The sequence below is a fragment of the Neomonachus schauinslandi genome, chromosome 5 (genome assembly GCF_002201575.2).
Source record: "Neomonachus schauinslandi chromosome 5, ASM220157v2, whole genome shotgun sequence".
Lineage (NCBI taxonomy): Eukaryota > Metazoa > Chordata > Mammalia > Carnivora > Phocidae > Neomonachus > Neomonachus schauinslandi.
In genome coordinates this window covers 44267964-44295074 of record NC_058407.1, presented here as the reverse complement: position 1 = coordinate 44295074, position 27111 = coordinate 44267964, and the positions used below count along the sequence as shown (strand labels likewise).

Below are 27111 nucleotides of genomic sequence, written 5' to 3'. Positions count from 1 at the left end.
TTCTAAGATATTTTCCATTTCTTCAGAAACCTCTTATGGAACAGTCCTCATTTTGTTCTCTGGCTGATGCGCAAGCCTGTCAACCTCTTACCACATTCTTGCTCCTGCCTTCTGCGGGTGCACCTCTGGCTTCTTCACCATAGTACACAGCCCTCTCCAATGGGGTTCCTTTCTATTTACACTGGGCCCATGGGACACACTCACACTTGCCCAGTCATTATATGGAAATGCAGGCTGCCTCCATGGCACCTTCTTCATCTAGTCTTCCATCCTCAGACTTCTCTGGATGAAAACCAGGATATAGTCTCATTAGTGCCCAAACTCCAGGAGACTCAAGTTAGACTCTTCTCGCATACTCTAACCCAGCACTGGGAGAGCCTATGAAGTTCAAAAGCTCCATAATCATCCAGCTAGAAAGTGAGATCACAACCTTTCCTGCTGATTGTCAAATCTTATTGCTGTGATTGTGCTCATGGGTACCTCCCAACTTGGCTTCTGAGTTGGGGAAGCAAGAGAAGAGAGGGAAAGCCTGTATCTCTTTCTAAAACTAATAATTCTCTTTAAAGGATTTACTTTGTCTATTTCATTTCAGCAAATGTTTTAGGAACTCTTGTATAGTTTGAAGGTAGAATTAGTTGGAATCACAGGACTGAATTTGACCACCTCTTTGCAAGTTCAGTGGAGATGTGTCTGGAAAGATGATGGGTAAATTATTGATTACCAGTGGTTCTCAGTTATGGGGCTTCAGTGAAACTCTGAGACAATAAGAAAATACCATTCCCCATTTGTTGAATTTAATACTGTATTTCTGAATTGCCTGCTCTCTAGGACTCCTCTACCCTCTACTGTGCTGATGACTAGAATATCCTCTCAGTGGGTACTTGGGGATTCTACATAGGTTTTTACGCACACACACACACACAGTTTCCCCCCCTAGCTCCCTTTAGATCTTGAGAGAGTATCTCCAATAGTGCAAGGCTCTTGATTAATCCAAATGTGGGCACTTAATTTACATTGGATCAATGAGTCCCTTTCCTGGGATTTTTCTTTAAAACATAGATTAAGAAAATGTGCCTCTAAATCAGTTTCCCTCCAATGAAGAGAGTGTGCAAGATTTTTATCAAAACGGGAGTTATTAGTGGTTATTGCTGGGCCATGGCTGCACCGTGGTGCCCTAACGACCTTTACATATTCATGCAGACTACATAGGAAAATAAATGCTTGACCTACAGCTAACCTGAGCTTGGCAGAATGCCTTGTGATCCTCCCAGGGTAGGGAAGGTTGGGAGGCTTCTAAGGAGCTGCTACGAGGTGATCTCCCACCTGCCTCTTTTGCTCCTGGAAGACTGTCCTGAGATAGTTTCTCATCCCCTCCCTGGTTCTGGGTTCTGATGAGGCATGGGAGCTCTGCCTCCGCCCCCACCTCCAGGGAATAAAGTAGCAGGATGTAAAAACACTTAATTGCAATTGAGAATTGGATCCTCAGCGACAGGGTAGCCATCACTCATGCTGAGGTCATTTGGTCCTTTTGTTTCAGGGTCCTGCTTTTTGCTTTGTGGTACAAAATTCCTGGGGAGCCGCACCTTTGGCTTACTTTTCTTTTCACTGTCCATGTGTGTTTCAAGAATCAAAAAGTGGCTCATTGTATCTTGTCAAGTCAGTCAGACCTTAGCCTTCGTCTTGATTTTCCCTGTGTATGTTTGAGGTTCTGCCTCTCTTTCGCTCGGCAGGGAAATAAGCCGCTGTAATAAAAGAGAATGAAACAGAGACCGGAGAAAAAGAGAGTATGAATCCTGGCAGCAGCTGTGTCTTACTTGTTTAAGTAAGTCTTATTCATTTAAGCCTTTCCAGGATTCTACAAATAATTAGTGTTGGATTTCTGTTTCTCAAAGTCAAATAAATCTTGACTGATATACATGAGAGTCTCTCCTCAACTCAGATATCCTGCGCCAGTGGTTCTCAGAATGATTTTGATTTAACAGTATTAAATTATGAATTTATATTCTGTTCAATCAAACTACTCAGTGACCCAGTTCCCCCAATTCCTACTATAGAACATGTGCTGTTTTATTCAATGAGTGATTATACTGTTCACATCAAGTTCTGGGGAATTGTGGAACAGCGATGGACGGATTAGTCTAGGTCTGATCTCAGATGCTACTTTCAGGAGGATGTAGAGTCCTAGGTTCCAACTCAGAACAAATTAACCAATTCACAGGGAATGGTGTGCGGACAAATCCAAGTTAAAAATAAGAGGCTTAATTCTCCGTTTTGCAAATAAGGGAAGAGATTTCCTTCGACTCCTTTTTCTTAGAGCATTTACTTTAGAAAACTTGTTATTAATTCTTATGCTATTTTTGAATTATATGTAAATCCTTTTAATAGCTAAGTAAGACTTTTGCCAGTTTTACAACCCAGGACTGTCTTTCTCAAGGACCTGTGAGCCATCCCTTTGAAATGTAAACATCAAGGGGGATAATGTCCCCCCCATCTCCCAGTCTCTATAGGAGGGTAGAAATGCAACTTCCTTGGGCTTCTTGCTCCAAGTTATAAAATTACCTCCTGTCAATAAAGGTAGGAGAAATGTGTTTTTCCTTTGTATAAAGCCAGTTAATTAACAAAGGTAATCACTTTAGTTACTAGGTAAATTTAGGATGAACTATGTGTGACAAATAGTGCTGTCAAGTCCCCTTACTTGAGGACTAGTTATTGTTTACTTTGAGACCATGTACGTAATGAGTTGTATCTGCTTAGCTATGTAAAGGGGTGATATTTCTTTTTGTCTCTGCATTTCCTTAGAGGATTGCCTGAGATGCCCATTATATTCTGGTTTAAAGTTTATTCAACAACAAACTTGTTTCCTTTCTCTACTATGTTTGTGGAGAGTCTTTCTGGGTTACAAGAAGATTTTGTTTTTAATTATATTTTTCCAACAATGGTGTCTGAGCAATTATTTTTAAAACTTCACAGGTTTTATGTTTTTATGTACCTCTGGTTAAAAATAATGTTTGTGTGTCTTATACAGGAGTGTTTGAGGCTCCATATCTCCAAGGACCTGGTCTAAATACAACTTGCCAGGCACAAGTACCGTCCATGTCATGAAACAAAACTGAGGGTTTCATACCCAATATGAGTGGAAGGACAGTATTAAGAAAGGATATGGAAAATTGACATTTATCAGAAGCTCACTGTGTAACCAACCCCAAGTCTCAGAAAGCCGCATGGTGAGGGAAGTCAGGGTGTAGACTTCAGCCAGTCAGTCTGAACAGGGCTCTTGTTCTACTTTCTCCACTTACTGTGTGACCTTGGGCATGTCACTTAACCACAATCAAGCCCGGTCTCTTCACTTAGAAAATTGGCTTTAATTGTGCCTGTCTCATAGGCGTACTATGACAATGAAATGTGATCGTAAATATAAAGTGTTTAGTTCAGAGACTGGTGCATATTTAGTACTTAACATATAATTGTCATAATTACTCTTGTACCCAAGGGTTACTAGCTTCTTTCTAATTACACAGTTAGAACTTCAATCTATTTTGTCTTAAAGGCCACTCATTCATTAAGCACCATTCATTAAGATGCAAATACCCTGTGGGTAAGGTTACCTTTTAAACTAATTTTAACAGCTCCGAAGTAATAGTTTGTAATGGAGCAGCTATCTAAAAGTGAAGCGTCTTGAGCAAAAAGACCAAGGGATGGGATGGATAGCTTGGTTGGTGTGGCTATTGTGAAGGCTGGGGGACCTCAGGGGTCTGTGAGCCGCAGGGGTGAGGCCAGTCTTATAATTTCACCATGCCCAACAGTACAGTAGCCCCCAAAGAATAGGCTATTTGGCAGCAATAATGAAGGTAATATACCATTCTAGGTATTTTTTAATGTACTGTCTCACTGATTTCTCACAACTCTGCAATAAATATAATATTGCCCCTACTATGGATGAGAAAACTCAGACTCAGTGTATTAGGACAGTTAATGAAGCCTGCTGTATCCAAACTACCCCCAAATCCTGGTAGCCTATACATTAATCATAAAAATTTATTTCTTACTTTGTTTACATCTGAAGTACATCAGTAGTCTCTCCTAGGCAGATTGCTTCTAAGCAAAGCCTAGGATATAGGCATCTATCGTATGGTGAATCTGGGCCATGTCCATCTGTAGCCTCTAGTAAGGCAACAGGAATGTTGTAATATTCATGAAAATAGGACTGAGTATAGAATCATGCCGGAAAGCCTGAAGAGGACAAAACCAAACTTCTGTTAATAATGAAAAGAACAGTAACATTTTTGTAGAGAGTCTGCAGATTGTTAGATTTACTATTTCCTTGACTTGTTCATGTTCTAAGCATGGGTTAAGCCCATGAAACAGCAATGAACTGTGCTTCTGAGAGAGTAATTTCACCAGGAGCAAATAATCTCCTTTTTCTAGAAAAATAATGTTCTCCATGTTGTTGTAGCTGTGACTCAAACATAATTTCTGAGTGCATGATGGGGCGTGAGAGAGGCCAGATTGGGTACCCGACTGGGTCAATGCGTCTCTTGGACTAGAGAGAAAGAAGGGATGCTCACCAGCTGCAGTCTCCCTGAGGGAAATGAAGACTGATTTCTTTACCTAGTGCTCTAGTGTAAATCAGCCTGAGTCCGTGCTCTCCCAGTAATTGTAGATTTGCTTTGATTCTGAAGGTAAAATGTATCTATTAGGACATCTGAAACAAATCCTTAATGACTGTCATTTGTGAGCTTTGAGGAATGGCATATCACCTGACCATGAACCAGCTGGTGGTGAAACTCACGCCTCATCCTGTTCTGAGTCACTGGTGCTAATTTTGCAGTGAGATCAATTTCTGGAAAGCTTAGTATGGGAGTCAGGAACACATAGGGGATAGCTGATAACATAACAGATAGCTGAGATTAGAGCATATCCATTTCCCTCATTCCTAAGATTTTAATTTAGTCCATTTTTCCTCAAATCAAAAAGGTGGCCAAAGAGCAGTTTATCATTTTGAAATGAAGGCCATGGTGCTTTGACTGGGGGAGTGGATAAATGTAATGGAGACTACTGATTACTATGGTCTTTCAATAATAATGGTGTTAATTGATAAAATTAACTTTTTTCTTATTTCAAAATATTATGTTTATTGTCAAAATTTAATAAATGCAAATAAACAAAAATAACATAAGCATTACCCATAAGTCCATCCCATATACAACCACTTTTTAAAATAGAGATATAATTGACATATAATTGTACATGTAAGTTTAAGATGTACAACATGCTGATTTGATACCTTTATGTATTGCAACATGCTTACCGCCTTAGCATTAGCTAACTGCTGTCATGTCACATTATTACCATTTCTCTTTTGTGGTAAGAACAATTAAGATCCAGCCTTTAAGCAACTTTGAAGTTTATAATATAGTATGGTTGACTGTAAGCTCTATGCTGTGCATTAGATATCCAGAATTTATCTACTATTTGCAAGTTTCTACCCTAAAATCATATCCCCAATTCTCTTCCCCTCCCCCAGCTATGGCACCTGGTAACCACCATCTACTCTCTGTTTCTATGGGTTCAGCTTATTTATTTATTTATTTATTTATTTATTTATTTATTTATTTTTTTAAGATTTTATTTATTTACGAGAGAGACAATGAGAGACAGAGAGCATGAGAGGGAGGAGGGTCAGAGGGAGAAGCAGACTCCCTGCTGAGCAGGGAGCCTGATGTGGGACTCGATCCCGGGACTCCAGGATCATGACCCGAGCCGAAGGCAGTCGCTTAACCAACTGAGCCACCCAGGCGCCTGGGTTCAGCTTTTTTAGATGCCACATGTAAGTGATGTCAATGTAGTATGTGCCTTTATCTGTCTGAATTATCTCACTTAGCATAATGCCCTCAAGGTCTATCCATGCTACTGCAAATAGCAGGATTTCCTTCTTTCTTATGGCTGAATAATATTCCATTGTATAAAAATCACACATATTCATCCATTTACCCAATGATGGATACTTACATTGTTTCCATATCTTGACTATGTGAATAATGCTGCAATAAACACAAGAGTGCACATATCTCTTTGAGATCCTGTTTACACTTCCTTTGGATATATACCCAGAAGTGAGATTGCTGGATGGTAGGTAGTTCTATTTTTAATTTTTTGAGAAACCTCCATAGTATTTTCTGCAGTGGCTTCACCGACCTACAATCCCACCAACAGTGTACAAGGTTCCCTTTTTTCCACATCATTGCCAATATTTGTTATCTCTAGTCTTCTTGAAGACAGCCATTCTGACAGGTTCGTGAGGAGGCTCATTGTGGTTTTAATTTGTGTTTTCCTGACGATTAGTGATGTTGAGCACTTTTCATTTACCTGTTGGCCATTTAGATATTTTCTTTAGAAAAATGTTTATTCTAAGTTTCTAAATGTTTACTCCAAGTTTCTATGCCCATTTTTGAATCAGATTGTTTTTTGTTATTGAGTTGTATGAGTTCTTTGTATATTTTGGATATTAACCTCCTATATGACATATGGTTTGCAGATATTTTCTCCCATTCAGAAGGTCACCTTTTCACTTTGTTAATTGTCTTTATTTTATTTTATTTTTTTATATTTTTTTATTTTTTTTTTTTAAAGATTTTATTTATTTATTTGAGACAGAGAGAATGAGAGACAGAGAGCATGAGAGGGAGGAGGGTCAGAGGGAGAAGAAGACTCCCTGCCGAGCAGGGAGCCCGATGCGGGACTCGATCCCGGGACTCCAGGATCATGACCTGAGCCGAAGGCAGTCGCTTAACCAACTGAGCCACCCAGGCGCCCCTATTTTATTTTTTTCTGTGAAGACCTTTTTAGTTTAATATAGTCCCACTTAAAGCAGTGTTTGTCTATTCTCTCAATTATGTTTCTGTTTCTGCATGCCTCTCTCTCTACAAAAATGCATTATATTAAATATATTTTGCTGTTTGAGGCATTATTTTAAACTGAAAATTTTATTTTGAACGTTTTTTTTGGTTAATCTTTCATGATCTCTTTAATGACTGAATGAATATCATAGATAATGATATTGTTAATATTTCTCTTGCCTGAAATGCTCTTCTGCCTGGTTTTTGTGTAGTTATTTCCTTTTGTGTTATTAATGTTTCAGCAAATGTCAACATGCAGACTTAGACTATCCAATCTAAAGCAGTCATCTTGCCATTCTCTATGTCATCACCCTTTAAATTATCTGTACACCCTGCCATCATTCCCTGATGACTTCCTTCCCTCTCCTTCCTTCCTTCCTCCCTTCCTCCTTTCCTTCCTTCCTTCTCTCCTTTCATTCTTTCCTTTTTTCTTTTTATTTCCCCTTTCCCTCAACTCAAATATAAGGTCCTTTCTTCTTTCCAGAACAGCCTACTATAATTTGCTTTCACATTCATTTGTCACCTTAGTTTTCTGTTGCTTCTTTGGTGTTTGGTCCCTGGAGATTTCCCTTACTTTCTCACATTTTTTTCTTTCTCACAAATTTAGGTTGTGTTTTTTAAAAGATATTAGTTATAAGCAGATTTTTTTAAGAGAGGGAGGGTGGGGGGAAGGGTAGAAGGAAAGGGAGAGAGAGAATCTTAAGCAGGCTTCAAGCCCATGCGGAGCCCTATGCGGGGTTCACTCTTAGGACCCTGAGGTCGTGACCTGAGCTGAAATCAAGAGTCAGGTGCTTAACTGACTGAGCCACGCCTAATAATGAGAATTTTTAGATATTTTATATCAATAAGGATTTTTTTTGGTGGGGGGAGGGCTTTGTGATCTGTCATATTATCAGAAGTTGAAAATTACCCCAGCATGTTCTCCAAGTGCTATAGAATACCTCTAGACCAATGTCTGTTAGAAGCCAGAAGAAAATACACTTTACTAGATGTTATAGACCTATGTCTTTTTATAATATACCAAGTATTCTTTGTAAAACTCTATTTCATTTTTACATTATTGCCTAAGATAGAGTTAGTTTCCCATGTTTCCCTACAGATTGTATTCTAAAAGTTAAATAGAAGTTATGAAAATGTACACACACTTCAGAAATTGCTGGTAGGTTGTAATAGATTAAATTTCCCCATAAGTCATTAAATGAAATGTATTTAATATAGGCAAGACATGGGCTTCTTTTTAAGACCTGAATATTTAATGTTTCTTTATAACATTACTAAAGAATAACAAGTTTTAATTGAGAAAACGGTTGTGGAATTAGGTGATGAGAAGTGTATTAAGCAATTTTTATTTTAGTGATGAATAATTTAATATCTGGCTAGTTTATCTTGGACAAGCAATTTGGCCTCTTTGGATGTTAGTTCTTTCATTTGGAAAGTGATGAAGATAAACAAGATATTTGCCAACATAATTTACAAATCAAAGGACAATGTTGTCTGCAATCAAATATATTCAAAACATTATGGTTTTATCATGACTTAGGTCTGATTGCACATTTTCTATTACATAACATTTTTGTACCCTTGAAATGTGTTTTAACTATTAGTCATTAGTATTAGTTTCTGTGAGATTCTACAGATTTCTTTATCTCGCAGTTTTCTTGATTAAGCAATGCCTTAAAAATATTTTTGGAGAAACCTTGTTTTCATGAGAACAGAGAAAAATAAGAATAAAATGTAAATTTCTAAACTTTCAATTTTGCCTAACCTTCTAAGAGACATCCTTGCAGAAAAGAGGTATTTATCACTCCCCAGGACTTATTTCCAAAATGACTGGAGAATACACTGATATATTAGAAAAAAGTAAGCAACAAAGCTCTTTATCTAAAATTCAGGACTCCAGAAATTTTACATACATAGTTCAAAATAAACATGTTTTTGGCTATTCTTTAAGGACAAATAAAATCTAGAAGAAAGTTTTGATAAATCAGGTTTAGTAGAAAGTTAACATTTCTATTTTTATTTTTTTTTAACTGATTTGAGAGATTGAAACACATGAATGTTCTCTGTCGATTCTTCAGCCAGTGTGTTCCTGGTTTGCCACCAGAAAAATTAGGTGGAAGTAGTAGGGACTAGAGGAGGGAAGCTTAGTCTTTCCCAACTATATTCTCCATCAGGTCCTCCAAAGACAATCCAAGAAATCATTTCGTCTAAACAAATCAGTATACTTTTCATATAAATGCAGTTTCAAAACAATTTCCAGGCCTATCCTATCTTCCCTTCCTCTTTCCAACCAAGTTCTATCCCTAAATCACTATTGTAAGGAAATCTGGGAGCCTGGTATTGATTTTAAGATTTTTAAGTCAATCTCAAAAGTTAAATAACCTTATCAGTTCATAGGATAAATATGTATATAGGAATACTGTTAAGCTGTTAATTTTCTTATGGTGAAAAAGGTCAGTGGGCACAAATAGGAACAAAAAAGAATGAAATATATGTAGGTCAAAAGGTATAATGAATGAGCTTATTGATAGTAGTGTGTGTGTGTGTGTGTGTGTGTGTGTTTACTTATTTCTAATGTGAATTAAAAAACCCTAATGCTTATCTATTAAAGTGTCAAGTATGCCAGAATTGTTCTTCAGTATATAAGAAAGGTATGTATTACTTCTATGATATTTTTATTTTCCTAACTCACTGTTTTACATTCACCCTTTTGATTATGTTAGGGTGCTGGCTATAATTACAATTAGAACAGTTATAAATAATGCCAATAGCCCTTGGAAAATCAGTCATTAAATTTTTATGCAGAGCCGTGCTATTAAATTTTATAAATTTAAAAATACAGAAATATCTCTGTAAGCTATGATAGTGTCCCTGTGGAAATCAGTAGGCTTAGTGAGAAATTAGCCGATCTGGTGAGAAGCCTTTGAAGAAACTATTGCTCCAAGTGACCTTTCGCTGAACTTACAACGTCCCTCTCATGATTTACTCACATTTGAACATTGACGTTTTGGTCTCTGAAGAGGACATAAAGAAGATTTTTCAATTATGATGTTTTCTGTCTCTTTGCAATCAATCAGTTAACAAATATTTGTTCCCTCACTAATGGTGTGCAAAGCATTTGGTTGGGTGCTTAGGGAGTACAAAGTAGTAAAAGGCTGGAGTTTAGCAAAATTTTAATGCAGTTGGAGGGCCATGGTGTCTCTAAACTGAGATGATGAATAATACTAAGGAGAAATTATGCTGGATGGGCTGTGATTGATGACCCTATCACTGGTGCAAGTTCAAATGAGTTTCTTTCTCTTGGAGGTATTGGGCAGGCTTCTTAGACAGGAAGGAATTTGGAGGGAACTTGAAGACTGGGAAGAAAGCTTTACCGTCTTAGATGCAAGCCACCAGCTCTGTAGCAGATGGAATTGACTGGGGACTTATTAAGATGATACAAATTTATCCTCTCGGGAAATGAGAATCTATCATTTTCACTTCCTAGGTCTTATAATCTGTGCTAATAATAATAGTAGTAGCAGTAGTAACAATAATAACAGTGAGAAAACCAATGATGTGCTTTTGCTGGAGAATTTACCATGTGCTAGACACAGTGGTGAGCAGTGTGTACATAATCTTAATGGAGCCACACATCAGATTAGTAGGAAGAGGACAATGACTAAAGCAATAAGGCTTAAAACATGGACTTTGGTGTCAAATAGACCTAAGTTTTACTCATAACTCTTCCACTTATTGCCTGTGTGACTTTGTAAAGTTACTTAGTCCTCTAATTTTCTGTTTCCTCACCTCTAAAACAAGAATAATATTAACACCTACCTCATGGTATTAATTTTAAGTGAGATAATGCATGTAAAAGCAATTAGCTCAGTGCCAAGCCCAATGTACTCCATGTTAGCTATTGATTTTTTAAATAAGCATATGAGGTAAGAATTATTATCTCCTTAATAAGGATGAGGAAACTAGGAGAGAAATAAACTGCCCAGGATCACACAACCAGTAAGGGAAAAATCAGATTTGAAATTCAGGGTTTTCTGATTCTAGAACTTGTTCTCTCAAATGCTACATTATCCTGTGTCCATTTCTTTTCATTTATTTATTTATTTTTAAATATATCTGTATCTTTATATTGAGGGGAGGGAGTAGAAAAGAAACTCCTATACTGGGCCCTACTCAGTGGCAGCTTCTTGTTCCATAGGGTTAAGGAAGACTTTGAGGAAATAAAAGTTGTTTGGAAAAATCCAGGTGTAGTTGCTTTGTATGTTGTGATGGGTAGAGGGATGAAGTGAGGTGTGAAGGCCCCTCATACCCTCCATCTTGCCTTAGACTGTGTCCTGGAACCCTGGGGTGGAGAAAGCGCCACTTTCATTACTATTTCTTGGGATTGTTGACGGTCACATAGTGATAGAGAACGACAAGCAGAAAGAGCAACATGCCCAGCGTGTTGGCGAAGATGGTGAGCTGCACGTCTGTGATCATCCTGATCAACTGGGCTCCCCGCGATGTGGTCTGCGTACTAGCTGGAGGTAGGAGTCCCCTCTTTTCATTTATTTAATAACCAATTTTTTTTGTATTGATTGTGTGCCTTGTTCAGGGCTTCGAGCTAGAAATGCAAGAGTAAGAAAAGAAAAATTCTCTGTTCTGATGGAGGCTACAAATGAAAGGTTAAGTCATGAATAGTTATTTAATTAAAAACTGAGATAAGCACTAGGATGGAAATACAATATCATAAGAGATAAAAAAGACAAAAACAAAAACAAACCACCACCACCAACAACTTCACTTAGATTGTGAGATTTAAAAATATTTCCCTGGGAAAGGATGATCTGGGAAAGGGTAAGACTACATACGAGGAAAAGAGCCCGATCATACAGGGCTTAAAGGAAATATTAAGGACCTTAGTCTTTTTCCTAAGGACAATTCAAAGTCATTGAGAAGTTTTAAGCAGAAAGTTACATGATCAAATTTGTTAATAAAACAATTACTGCCTAGTTTGGAGCATAGTGGGAGGAGACCTAATATAGATAAAGAAAAGCAGTCATTGGGCTAAATAATAATAATAATAATAATAATAATAATTTATATATTCGAATTTATTATAAATATTGTCCATGAATAAGAAGAGAGTAGCTTGGACATGGCTGATTGAAAAGGAGATGGTGGTAAGAGCAGAGGTTTGAAATACATTTGAATGATCAATTTAAAGGATTTAATGATCAATTAAGTATGGGAGGATGAGAGAAGGGAGGTAATAAGAATGACTTGTAGGCTTCTGGTTTATACCTCTGGAAGATAATGATGCTGTACTCTACAGTGGGAGAGTGTCAAGGTTTTGAAGGAACATAATGTGCTCAATCACAGATATGAAAAGTTTAAAATGTTTTTGACATCCAAGTAAAGATGCTGAGTAGGGAGTTGGATGTATGATATGGCCCAGAGGAAAGGTCTAGCTGGAACTACAAAGATGGAAACATGGAAGTCATCAGCATAGAGATGATTATTAAGGAGGTGGATCTAATTTTTTAAAGCAAAGAGAAGGTATCTGGGCCTTGAGAAATTATAACATTAAAATAGTGAGGATTAGAAAAATGGACATAAATCTGATTAAAAAGAAAACAGAAATATAGTTAGAAAACCAAGAGATGGTGATATTATATTGGCCAAGAAGAGAAAAAGAAAATATCAGAGACAATAGAAATGCTGTGGAAACATCAGATATGATGAGGATAGAAAAATATCCATTGAATTCTGTGGCATGAGGGTCAATGGTAGTATCAGTGAGTTTTCACAATAGAAAAGAGAGAGAAAGCTGGTCTGGACTGGATTCAGGAGTGATGAGCTGAAGTAGAGATGAAATGATGAACAATTTTTCTATAAGAAAAGTATGAGATAAGGTGGAGGCAGCTTTGGAGTTGAAGGATGACTTTGTGTAATTTTATACTAGAAAAAAGGATCCGGTTGAGAGGAACTGGTTTTATAAATAGGAATTAGAAACAATAACTAATAATACAAGCATTCTCAGAATAGAAAAGTGACTAGATCTCAAAGCACAGATTAAGGCTGTGTTTAAAAGAGAAGTGTCATCTCTTCTAATCTAACAGGAAGGAAAAGATGTTACCCTGAATGAATAGGTTTGTAAGTTTTGTGTTTTTTAAGAGCAAACTGAGGGAGTTCCTGTTGGATGGTTTTGATTTTCTCTATTCACTATGTTTCTCTGAAAATCAGCTTGTTTGCCTTTTAGGACTTACAGCAAAGTTACTTTTTTTGGTTACTGTATACTCTAAAGAACTACAGCTACTATCTGTGGTATTTGAACTATTTTAATGATTGAACAATTTACTTATACAAAGTTAGCCTGAAGCCTTAGGGGTAAAGGTTGTATGCTAAAATCAATGATAAGGGCCAGCTCTAGGTCTAGTTTAATGGAAAGGATCGATACTTTGTAAAAGAGCTTTTGAAAGGAGAATTTTTATACTGGCCAAGAGCTTGTTTTTAGCAAAAAAGTAATGATAACTATTATTTTTAGTTTTTTAAACTAAATGCTATATGTGTATATACAAAATATATATGTGTGTATATATACGTGTGTGTGTGTATATATATATATATATATATAAAAGCACACTTTTCCTATTTTTTGGTTCTACCTATTTTCTAAAATCTTATCTTCTACTAGACTCCCCAATCCTTACACATTTATTCTCCATGGCCTTTGTCATAAACATAATTATATGTACTCTTCTATATTTCTCTCCATTATCCTGTTATAGGAAAAATTACAGACATTCCTATTTCATGGGATCATTGTTTATCAGAAATATGTACTTTTTCATGAATTTAGACTTTTCCCCACTTAACTATAACTTATGGAAATCTCTCAAAATCAATTGGAATAGGTCTAATTTATTCTCTTTAGTATTTCAGAGTGAGTTTTGTATCATAAATTATTCAGTTATTCCTCTATTGATGGTGATTTAAATTTTTACTGATTTTTTTTCTTCTTGGTTCCTTTGAACCGATACAGCTAGGATATCCTTGTTATAAAACATTTGATACTAGTGTCATTTTATATGGATATGATGATTCGAAGAAAAGGGGTCTCCAAAGTGTGTATGTAATTTTTGTTTTAATAGATTTTGTCAGGTTGTAAACAAACATGGTTGTGACAATTAACATTTTTATCAGCAATGCATGAGATTCCTTTAATCCTTGCATCCCCACCAAATCAAGATGAAACTTTCTGAAGGAAATATTAAGAAAGGTTATCATCTTTAAAGTTGATTATTTAAAATATGTCAAAGAGTAGAGATTGGTAGAAGGACATTTTGTGTAAGGGAAACTGAGAGATTTCTTTGACTCCTCTCCCAAGTAGAGAGCTGGGGGAGTCCCCTTGTCACCTCAGGTCAAGAGAGTGACATCAGCAGAACTACTATGAGAGAGTGTCCAGATAAAATACAGGATACCCCAGCCAAAATTGAATTGCAATTGCAGATGAACAATAAATAGCCTTTTAGGGCTATACTTATACTTACTATGCATGGGATATACTTATACTAAAAATATCTGTTGAGATCTAAAATTCAAATTTAATAGAACATTTGTACTTTCATTTGTTAAATCTGACAGCCTTAACCAGAAGAGCTTGATATCCTGAATTAAGGCAAATTGACCAATGTCTCACATATGCCTGGGAAATCTAGAGTGTAAGAGACGGGCCAGCAGTCTGCTTAGGCTGAGATTAGCTTGCACTCTCATTTGTCTGAGCAAAAGATGGTTTCCCCCATTGCCCAGATGTAGAACATGGGCAAGGAAGCCACATTCCTAGATGGGAGATCTGGACTCAACAGAGGAGAAGCCAGAAGTAGAGAACTGATTACTAGAAGCAGAAGAGAAAGTAAGCAAGCACAAAATAGAGTGTATTTGTGTGGGTCAAGGCAACTTCAAGTACAAGAGTGTAATAAATGAGATTTCCAAAGAATCCACAAGAGTAGCAAGGAGTGGGCAAGTCAGCACTGAGCCCACCACACCAAAAGAGTGTGAGCCCTCCTTCTCAGAGTAAGTAAGATGTTTCCTGTCCCACTACTTCTGCTCTGACTTGGGCAGGTTCAGAAACCTTAGTTGTCAAAATCAGAGAATGAATGAAGGACAGAAGGAGAGAAGAAAAACTATGCCTCACCCCATTTGTTTACATTCTGCTTTCAGTCATCTCCACAGGACATGTGAAGGAGATGATTCAACTTGAATTCAGGTTCACAGTGTTAATTACTATGTGGCATTGGATGTTTTTATTAATGAATTTGAGACATTTTATGACTTAAAGTTATTGTGTAATTTTTTTAATTACCTAAAGATGAATGGGAAAGCATGGAATCATCCCACTTTTCATACAAAGGCACATTAGATGTGGGAGAGAGATATTTGTTCAACATAAAGGTTATATATGTTATTGGTCTTTTACATTTTATTACTTCAAAGAGCTTTAAATATTAATTTTTGGAATAATTTTAAAACTAATAGAGTTTTGGGAGAAGAATGACAAATGAAATGATAAAATCCCAGGGGCTAGGGTGAAAGCCATAACCTTAAATGTGTTCACAACCTTACTTCTGAATTCTAAGGGCTCTATATAATCTTGATTTGTGATTTGTTTCTTTTAATTTTGATGATAGGTCTTTCCAAATTGTCTGTAAGCCTCTCAAAGGGCAGCAGGTATCATATCTCTTGTTTCTCTGAATTCCCACCATTAGGCATACTGCCTCCTGCACAGTATGTCGGATATATATTTTAACTGATTGCTGTTTGCTGCTGGCCCATGAAGTATGAGAAAGTGTAGAGGGTCCAGGTGAATGAAACAGATCATAAGAACCCCATTTATTCAGAAGAAGAGAGGTTGAGCCCTTAGGACCGTTGACAATCTTAGGGAAAGAGTGGAGACAGGATATGAGTTCTGGAGGAAGAAGGGGCCTTGGGGAGGTTTTGCATACAGAAGGCTTTTCAGGCAGAGTGTGGACTGAGCAAATGGAGGTGTGACTACAGGTTTTGTATTCAGGAAATAAAGAGTAACTATCTTTGGATGAAGCTGAGAGGGAGGATCCTATGGTCTACTACTGAGGAAGAAAGGGAACACATCACAATAGATTTTAGTAATAGAACATTTGAGAAGTTTAATATGTATACTGTTATCTTTTAAGCTATTTGAAGAAGGGAATGATTTGCACAATGAAGATTTTAAAAACATGCCCCAGGGTGCCTGGGTGGCTCAGTCGGTTAAGCGACTGCCTTCGGCTCAGGTCATGATCCTGGAGTCCCTGGATCGAGTCCCACATCGGGCTCCCTGCTCGGCAGGGAGTCTGCTTCTCCCTCTGACCCTCCTCCCTCTCATGCTCTCTGTCTCTCATTCTCTCTCTCTCAAATAAATAAATAAAATGTTAAAAAAAAAAAAAAAAACAAAAACATGCCCCAGTGCATTCTGAACTAGGAGAAGAGAAAGAACAAGGGGTTGGAATCAGCTGTAGTAATGGTCACTTAAAATTCTGGAAGAAGTGGGTAAGGATTTAAATAGAGCCCTGAAGTGAAAGAGAAGAAATTCATTTGGGAAGCTGTCCAAACAAAGGAAGAAGAGGCCAATAAAGAGGCAGAAAGAGAGGAATGAAGGCTGGAACAATGGTTTGGAGCTGGGGAAAATGAGGACCTCATTTATAGAAATAGAGAAACCCAGAAAGAGGAGATTTAAAGGTTCACATTATGCATTTAGTTAAATAAAAGCATAAATAAAATATATAGCTTTAGAAAATCCTCCTTTACTTGATGCAAAAGTATTTGGCAAATAAATCTGAATTTATGCCTATGAAAATTTTAAACGCTTCCAAATTTGCTTTAAAAAGTAAAGATTATTTACTTTTCTAAAGCTAAATACAGATGTCTTTTCCTTCTGTTCTTTTGTAATAATTCTGCTGTTTTTAGTTCTCATTCAAGCAGTCAAAGCAAGACCTTCAGTTACATGGATATTCTTTAAGAGGTTGGATTTTGTTGAAAAAAGATTTTTTTTGAAAAAAAAATAATTTTTATATTGTCTTGTATTAGAATATTAATCCAAATACTTTGAGAGATCAATTAGCAGTGACTTAAACATGACAGAAGATTTATGTCTCTTTTGCATAAAATTCTAAGATGGTACATAATCAGTTTCTGAAGAGTTGCTTCTCCATCATCAGCATAAATTCCATCCCTGGATCCAAGGTGACCACTCCAGTGGTTGCTACTTCCTAGGCTTGGGAAAGTAGAAACGAGCGAGTGGAAGATAAGTAGCTTCTTTAAAGTGTGTGACCTGAAAGTTGCTCTTATCCCATGGGCTAATGCTTGGTCCTCTGGTTTGGGAAATGTTATATCTAGGTGGACATCTTAGCCATGATTCAGGGCAGGAGGGATTTGTTTCTAAAATGAAGGCTAGTCCTGTGTAGGAAAATTCAAGCCAGCTTATATTTCATGTAGCACACTCTGTCTTGTTGATACATAGTTATTATTTAGGCTTTTCTTTCTCATTCTTTCTTTATGAGTTATAGATTTTCTTATAAAAATTTAATTTCTTATTATGTATAACAGTATTAAAAGATAAACTGAGGCATATTAACATTTTTAAGAGTTTGGGCAAAAATCAAAACAAGCAGCATCCAATCTAGCAGAGAGAAAGAAAGCTCAAGGGGGCTGTACAAAATGAAAGTATTTTCTAGGCAGAGGGAGGAAAAACAAGGAAGTTCTCCTAGGCAAAAAGGAGACTGGTTACATGGTGACTTTCCTTCAGAAGATGGCAGGGATCTTTCCAGCAGTTTACCTAACTAGTGCTGATCAGGAGATTCCTGATCAACTGATTTAAGATTCCATTTCTCACAGAGCTGAAACTGTAGTTGGTTAAGTCTCAGTTTGGTCACATGGAGCTTTAGTAGAAGCAATTCCATTTGGGGCCTGTGGTCTTGTTTTTAACAATAGAAAGATATCAAGACATTTGAGGATAATATTCTCTATGGTAATTTTTTGAAAAGAAAGTAGTATGAAGCTATGCCACTTGTCAAAATAAGAGTGTCTTTAGATTTATTCCAAATGATCACTTTCTATTTGATAGCCTAGATATGTTAATTATAAAAGATAATTTCTGCTGGGCTGAAGTATCCTTTACCCCAAGTGTTATTTACATGAATTAATAATATCCAAGAGAGTTTCATTTTTTTGGCTGAAGTAGATGTGTGGCATATAGTTCTCTGGGGGTTGATGTTTTTAGGAAAAAAGAAAAAAAAAAAAGAAGAGCTGTGAGCACAGTAGAGATAAGAGAAAGCTGTCTATCATCCCAATCACTGTTGACCACACTTGGTCACTAGACTGACTGTGAGCCATTTGAAACGTGTTGCTCCAATGGAAAGCTGAAGGAGCTGTGTATGTGAATGAACATGTTTGATTCTGGGCATAAGGAGTGGTGCTTAGAGGCCTAGATGGTCAGTTGTGACACTGAGTAAGGGACAGGAGGGGCTAGGTGGGGGGGGGAGGTAGGGGGCTACCCACGGGATCAGACTCACAAAAATTAAAAAATATGGAGATGAAAGGAAACCAGAGATAAGGAAACAAATCAGACCATCCTGTCCTAGGTGTCAAAGGTGGGGTCTTGTTATAATAGCTACTTGTGACTGACCAGGAATAACTGGACCCTAAAAAAGAAGTAAGGCATTGAAGGTGTTATCGCTAGTCCTTACTCAATGGTGCTACCAATAGAGATGTTAAAAACATTTAGGTTCCCTGGTTAGCTTTCTATAAAAGACAAACCCTGATGCCGAGCGATATTGAGCACTTTTTCATGTGTCTGTTGGCCATTTGGATGTCTTTGGAAAAATGTCTGTTCATGTCTTCTGCCCATTTCTTGATTGGATTCTTTGTTCTTTGGGTGTTGAGTTTGATGAGTTCTTTATAGATTTTGGATACTAGCCCTTTATCTGATATGTCATTTGCAAATATCTTCTCCCATTCTGTCGGTTGTCTTTTGGTTTTGTTGACTGTTTTGGCATCAGGGAAATCCAAATCAAAACCTCAGTGAGATACCACCTCACACCAGTCAGAATGGCTAAAATTAACAAGTCAGGAAATGACAGATGTTGGCGGGGATGCGGAGAAAGGGGAACCCTCCTACACTGTTGGTGGGAATGCAAGCTGGTGCAGCCACTCTGGAAAACAGTATGGAGGTTCCTCAAAAAGTTGGAAATAGAGCTACCATATGATCCAGCAATTGCACTACTGGGTATTTACCCCAAAGATACAAAAGTAGGGATCCGAAAGGGTACGTGCACCCTGATGTTTATAGCAGCAATGTCCACAATAGCCAAACTGTGGAAAGAGCCAAGATGTCCATCGACAGATGAATGGATAAAGAAGATGTGGTATATATATACACAATGGAATATTATGCAGCCATCAAAAGAAATGAGATCTTGCCATTTGCAACAACGTGGATGGAACTGGAGGGTATTATGTTGAGCGAAATAAGTCAAACAGAGAAAGACATGTATCATATGATCTTACTGATATGAGGAATTCTTAATTGCAGGAAACAAACTGAGGGTTGCTGGAGTGGGGGGTGGGGTGGGAGGGATGGGGTGACTGGGTGATAGACACTGGGGAGGGTATGTGCTCTGGTAAGCGCTGTGAATTGTGCAAGACTGTTGAATCTCAGATCTGTACCTCTGAAACAAATAATGCAATATATGTTAAGGAAAAAAAAAAGAAGAAGAAGAAGAAGAAGGTAGCAGGAGGGGAAGAATGAAGCGGGGGAAATCGGAGGGGTAGACGAACCATGAGAGACGATGGACTCTGAGAAACAAACTGAGGGTTCTAGAGGGGAGGGGGGTGGGAGGATGGGTTAGCCTGGTGGTGGGTATTGAGGAGGGCACATTCTGCATGGAGCACAGGGTGTTATGCACAAACAATGAATCATGGAACACTACATCTAAAACTAATGATGTAATGTATGGGGATTAACATAAGAATTTAAAAAATGCTCTAAAAAAAGACAAACCCTAAAAGCCCTCAGTGGCAACACTGTCAGGACCCGTCTCATTCCTGAGAGCTTTTTCCATATCCTCACTTAATAAAACTCTATTGCTTTACTCACTCTCCTTTGTCTGAGAGATTCATCCTTTAACATTGTGAGACAAGAACCTCGCTCTCACGCTTCAACATGATTTCCATAGAGGTGCATTCTTCCCAACTCTGGCACAGATAATAGGATATATCTGTTATCCTAAGGGTTACCAGAGGCAGGAAAGAGAAGTGTCTGGAGATCACAGCAGGGAAAGTGAGAGAGATGTGTTAGAGTTGAGGGAGGACAGGTCTATTCATTACACTCTTGCACAGGAGTCCCAGAAATGAGTGGGTGATGGTGGTGGGAAATTTGGGGGGAAGGTATTATAATTCCTGAATGAACAGGTGTAGGCTTAGAGCAGGGAACAGCCATAGATTATTTCCAGTGCAACCTAATGTATGTGCATAGACAGATGAAGTTTAGGACAGTGCTTCTCAAACTTTAATGTGCATATGAATCATCAAGAGTCCTTGTTAAAAGGTAAATTCTGGTTCACTACCTTGGATGGGGCTGATATTGTGCATTTCTAATAAATTCCCAGGTGATGCTAATGCTGCTTCCAAAGACAAGACAACTTCCAGCAGCAAGGGTTTAGTAATACTGAATTAATAAAAAATTCATCCTACTTGTTTCCCAATTCTCATTTCTCTCTCTTCTGGAGTCAGAAATGACTGGATTTCAAAACTGGCTTTACCACTAACCAGTGTCACTGAGGAGTTATTTAACCTGCCTGAGGCTTAGTTTCAGCACTCAAATAAGTTTTTGTGAGCATTGCCGTATTCACTATTTCTGCCAAGCAAATATTTCTGGTTTTCTTCTTATCTACATGGTTGGATTGCATACTTCTTATGTACATGGTTGGATTGCATACTTCTGCTCTTTTGAAGTTAGACGTGGCCATTATAGCTGCTTTGGCTAATAAAATATAGGCAAGAATGTTATATGTTACCTGTGTGATTTGCTGCCTTGTGTTTTCTCTCTGCCTTGATTACGGGCAATATTCTAGATGTTTCATCATGGGAAGCACATAGAGCAGAAACCTTGGCAAACTCAGAGTGAATGTGGACATGAGAACAGTTTTTCATTTTTTTAAGCCACTGAGACTGTGGCAGTGTTTGTTATATTGGCAAAGCTGGTTTACACGGACTGACACAAGCATTAAATTGAAAAAGTCATATATTTGGTTAATTCACAGATATTCAGATATGCTTCCCCTTCTCTTCTATTCCCAACTCCTACAATCTAGCTTTTGTCATTTCTCTGTATTTATATTACAAGAGTAATAAGGTAATTTAAGAATTGGTGAAAACTATATTTATCCTTTTTTAAAAAACCTTTTTGGTTCTTATAAAGTTTGGATTAAAAAATTCAGAACCTGCAGATAAATGAAGCTTGGGATTTGTCCAGAAGCTCCTTTCTCCCCATCATCATGACTAATTTCAAGTCAACTGGAACTGTTCTGCTCAATTCTAATCTGTTGGGTGATATTTAACGCTATAACTGATTGTGAAACACAACAACTGATGAAACAGGCCCACAGAATGGATACTTAGTCACACTGATGGCCGCTTTCTATTTGTATTATTAGGTTTCATTTCAGAATTTTTTGCTTGCCAGAAGGATGGCATTTTTATTGTTCCTCTGGGCACCAATCTGAATTTGGCACCAACATAGCAAAGACTTCTTTCGTTTTTGAGCGTTTAGTTCTTTTAATATTTCATCAACTTTAAGAAACAAAGTGTTAACCAGCATTTCTTTGACCTTTTTGCTGGGTTATAATTTAAGTGTCTGGTATTTCTTTTTCCCCCTCACCTTTCTTCCGGCTCTGTAATCCATGTGACAGAATAAGAATTACCAGCTAATCAAAATAGAGACAATTTACAAGTAATGTTTAAACCAGTCTTCCTTTGAACTTTCACTGTAATTACTCTCCATCATTTCTCCAGTTCTTTCTTTTTTTCCCACTTAAATTCTAATTCTATTATCTGAGGGCAGGATTTTTTTCCTTATCTTTCATCATACTTATGTTGTTTTTAAAAAAATGTATCACATCTTAAAAATATTAATATATAAGAATTTCTCTTTTCATGAGTCCTTTTACTATACATGAAATCTGTGACATGTAGATACAATTCCTAATAGGCATTCACTCATTCATTCTCTCAACAAATATTCACTGTTGCACTCTGTTTCATTCTGGGTATGTAGCATTAAAAAAATACAAAACCTCACCCTTCCTAGAGTATATATTCTAATAGGTAGAGATGGATAATAGAAAAATAAAGAAGTATGTAAGAAAGTAATGCTATAGGAAGAAACTGAGTCATGAAAGGGGGCACAGAGTATCCTCAAAAATGGCTGCCACTTTGTTCATTTTTTCTTTTATTTTTTTAAAGATTCTATTTATTTATTTGAGAGAGAGAGTGAGAGCAGGGGGGAGAGGCAGAGGGGAGCAGAGGGAGAGGGATAAGCAGACTCCCCGCTGAGCAGAGAGCCTCACAGATCCTAGGACCCCTGGATCATGACCTGAGCAGATGCTTAACCGACTGAGCCACCCACTTTAAATAGAATGGACTGGGAAAGCCTTATTGATAAAGTGGCATTTAAGCAGAAAACTGACTTAGGTAGTGGCAAAGGTATGGAATATCTTGAGAAGAGTTTTCAGGCAGAGGGAACAGTAAGTGTAAATGGTCACACTGTCAACAGGGATTCAGACTGATGAAGGATTTGTCAATTTGTCATCTGACTTCCAAGGTTACTCTGGAAATCAATAATGATGGCTGATGCAAGAGAAAATAGGGTGGGAATGCATTAAAAGTTTTATCAGTTAGTCCTGTGTCTGGAGAACCTTACTTTTCCTCATTTCATTGACCAGAATTGAGGCTCATGACCACATCTGAATACATTGGAGACTGAGAAATACAACTTAGCTTGGCATTCAGGAAGGAAGGGGTAGAGATTTAGTGAGTAGAGGAATAGGCTCTGAATTAGCATAAACTAAACTGTACTTAGATCTTTACACTATTTATAGTTTGCTATCCATTAGCTCCAGAATACTGGATACATTTAATCAGCAGAATTCTCATAAAATAATATTTTTATGACTATCCATTTAAAATCACATTATTGAAATTGGTGAAGAGCACTTTGCTATAATGAACAGAGTATTGATAGGGTATGGTTCCCTGGATTGCAAATTATCCATCAGTGGTATCATGGCACCCAAGTCTGGTTATATAGGTTATACTTGGGGTGTCATTCACATAACTTGGCTTTGCCCGTACCTTAGTAGTAAAGAAAACCTCTTCCAGTTACTGCTTTGTCTCCCATGGTTGGAAGCAGGGCATCCAAATTTACTGTTCCACCAAGACCACTCTTTAACTTGAAAGGGGTAATTTCCCAAAATAAATAAAACTACTATGAGAAAGGATAATGGATGATGAAGAATGCAAAATGACAAATTTTCACTGAGTGTGGGAATGTATGTGTGTGTATGCATTACATTTTTGTTTTTGCACATATAACCTAATATGTAATATAATATGTAATGTAATATATTTTATACAAACAAATAATACATAATGTGTCATGTATGTTATGATATGTGTGAATATATAGATCCTATTCACATAATGGAAAATGGAACAATGATTCTTATTTAATTTAGCCAGAGTTAATTTAATGTATAAAAACACATTCTCTGGAAAATTGGAGCAAGATGGCAGAGGAGTAGGAGACCTAAATTTCATCTGGTCCCAGGAATTCAGCTAGGTAGGGATCAAACCATTCTGAACACCTACAAACTCAACAGGAGATCCAAGAAAAGAATAGCAGCAACTCTCTGAACAGAAAAGCAACCACTTTCTGGAAGGTAGGACTCACGGAGAAGTGAATCCGAGGCGATATTCGGGAGGACAGACGGCGGGGGAGGGGGCCTCCGTCAGCCGCTACCAGCAAGTGAGAGAGCCATGGAGCACAAAATCAGAACTTTTAGAAGTCGGTTCCACTGAGGGACATAGCTCCAGTGGCTAAGCGGGGGGTGGAACCCTTGCTGGGACACTGTGGTCTCAGGACCCTTGGGGTCACAGAAAGACTGGAGGTGCCTGAGTGTGGCAGAGCTCCCAGGTATCGGAGCGGGGAAGCCGGTTGCAGAGACAGAGCTGAGGAGTGGGCTCTCAGCTCGGGGTTGCCATAAACCATGATCTGCGGCACAGTCTGGCCACTGCTCCTCCAGCAAGGACCCAACAAGCAGCAGATCTGAGGAGACTCCCCTTCCTCCCCCGGGAGGAGCGGCGTGGGAGTGCACTGCAGGGATCTGCTGGGTGTGGAGACTCCACACAGGGTCGTGTGCCAGAGATAGAAATGCTCGGTCACAGGCCAGGTGAGCACGGAATGCGGATGGAGACCAGGGAGACAGGAGTGACTGACTGCTTTTCTCTGGGGGCTCACTGAGGAGTGGGGCCCCAAATTCTTGGCTCCTCTGGGGCAGAGATTGGGAGGCCGCCATTTTCACTCTCGTCCTCTGAAGCTGTATGGAAATCTTGCAAGGAACAAAAGCTACAGAGAGCAAAACCCAAGCAGATTACTTAGCACAGACCTGGCAAGGGCAGGGCAATTCTGCCTACGACAATGACATTTGGGAACCATGGTAACAGGCCCCTCCCCCAGAAGATCAGCAAGAACAGCCAGCCAAGACCAAGTTTATCGATCAATGAGAACAGCAGAATTCTACTGCACATAGACTTCATGGCTTTTTTCCCATGATTCTTTAGTCTTTCAAAGTTAATTTTTTTAATTTTCTTTTTTTTCTTTTTCTTTTTTTTTAAAATTTTTCCTTTTCCCTTTTTCAGCCACCACCTTATCAATCCCTTTTTTTAAAAAATTCTTTTTTATTTTTCATTTTAGAGTCATATTCTATCCCTTCATAGCAGTTAGCCTTATTTTTGGTATATATATATATATTGTTCTCTCTTTAAAATTTTGGGATACAGTTTCTTCTAACAGACCAAAATATACCCTAAATCTCTAGTGTATGGCTTTGTTCTAGTCTCCTGCCTGATCACATTCTCTCCCTTTTTTTTTAATCCTCTTTCTTTTTTCAACCAAATTCTTATCTTATCAATTCCTTTACAAAATCTTTTATAATTTTCATCTTTACAGTCATATTCTATCCCTTCATCGTATTTACCCTTATTTTTGTACATATATAAGTTTTTCTTTCCTTAAAATTTTGGGAGGCAGTTTCTTCTAACAGACCAAAATACGCCGAAATCTAGTGTGTGGCACTGATCTATGCACCAGCCTGATCATATTTGATCATATTCTATTTTTGTTTGTTTGTTTCTTTGTTTATCTTTTTCTTTTTTCTTTCTTTCTTTCTCTTTCTTTCCCCCTGGTTTCAGGTCTTCTGATTTGTTTAGTGTATATTTTTCTGGGGTCACTGTTACCCTGTTAGCATTTTGTTCTCTCATTCATCTATTCTTCTCTGGACAAAATGACAAGATGGAAAAAAATCACCTCAAAAAAAAAGAACAAGAGGCAGTACCAACTGCCAGGGACCTAATCAATACTAGCTGGGCTTGAAAGAAGCATGGAAGATATTAGAGAAACCCTTTCTGGAGAAATAAAAGAACTAAAATTTAACCAAGTTGAAATCAAAAAGACTATTAATGAGGTGCAATCAAAAATGGAGGCTCTAACTGCTAGGATAAATGAGGCAGAAGAGAGAATTAGTGGTATAGAAGACCAAATGATGGAAAATAAAGAAGCTGAGAAAAACAGAGATAAACAACTACTGGATCACGAGGGCAAAAGTTGAGAGATAAGTGATACCATAAGATGAAACAACATTAGAATAATTGGGATCCCAGAAGAAGAAGAAAGAGAGAGAGAGAGGGGCAGAAGGTATATTGGAGCAAATTATAGCAGAGAACTTCCCTAATTTGGGGAAGGAAACAGGCATCAAAATCCAGGAGGCACAGAGAACCCCCTCAAAATCAATAAAAACAGGTCAACACCCCAACATCTAATAGTAAAACCTACGAGTCTCAGAGACAAAGAGAAAACCCTGAAAGTAGCTCGGGAGAAGAGATATGTAACCTACAATGGTAGAAACATTAGATTGGCAATAGACCTATCCACAGAGACCTGGCAGGCCAGAAAGGACTGGCATGATATATTCAGAGCACCAAATGAGAAAAATATGCAGCCAAGAATACTATATCCAGCTAGGCTGTCTTTGAAAATAGAAGGAGAGATAAAAAGCTTCCAGGACAAACAAAAACTAAAGGAATTTGCAAACACAAAACCAGCCCTACAAGAAATATTGAAAGGGGTCTTCTAAGTAAAGAGAGAGCCTAAAAGTAACAAGACCAGAAAGGAACACAGATAATATAGAGTAACAGTCACCTTATAGGCAATACAATGGCACTAAATTCATATTTTTCAATAGTTACCCTGAATGTAAATGGGCTAAATGCCCCAATCAAAAGACACAGGCTATCAGATTGGATAAAAAAACAAGACCCATTGATATGCTGTCTGCAAGAGACTCATTTTAGACCCAAAGACACCCCCAGATTGAAAGTAAGGGGGTGGAAAACCATTTACCATGCTAATGGACACCAAAAGAAAGCTGGGGTGGCAATCCTTATATCAGACAAATTAGATTTTAAACCAAAGACTATAATAAGAAATGAGGCAGGATACTATATCATACTTAAAGGGTCTACCAAACAAGACGATCTAACAATTGTAAATATCTATGCCCCTAACATGGGAGCAGCCAATTATATAAGCCAATTAATAACAAAAGCAAAGAAACACATCGACAACAATACAATAATAGTGGGGGACATTAACACCCCCTCATTGAAATGGACAGATCATCTAAGCAAAAGATCAACAAGGAAATAAAGACTTTAAATGACACACTGGACCAAATGGACTTCACAGATATATTCAGAACATTCATCCCAAAGCAACAGAATACACATTCTTCTCTACTGCCCATGGAACATTCTCCAGAATAAATCACATCCTAGGTCACAAATCAGGTCTCAACTGGTACAAAAGATTGGGATCATTCCCTGCCTA

General features: G+C 37.8%; 1 protein-coding gene across 1 annotated transcript; it reads right to left on the bottom strand.

Moving 5' to 3' along the window:
• Window positions 1-11267: 11267 nt before the first annotated feature.
• On the bottom strand, window positions 11268-11375 carry LOC110570538 (dolichyl-diphosphooligosaccharide--protein glycosyltransferase subunit 4-like). Its single transcript, XM_021678575.1, has one exon. It carries the CDS (start codon window positions 11373-11375, stop codon window positions 11268-11270), a length of 108 nt encoding a protein of 35 aa, XP_021534250.1.
• Window positions 11376-27111: the final 15736 nt, after the last annotated feature.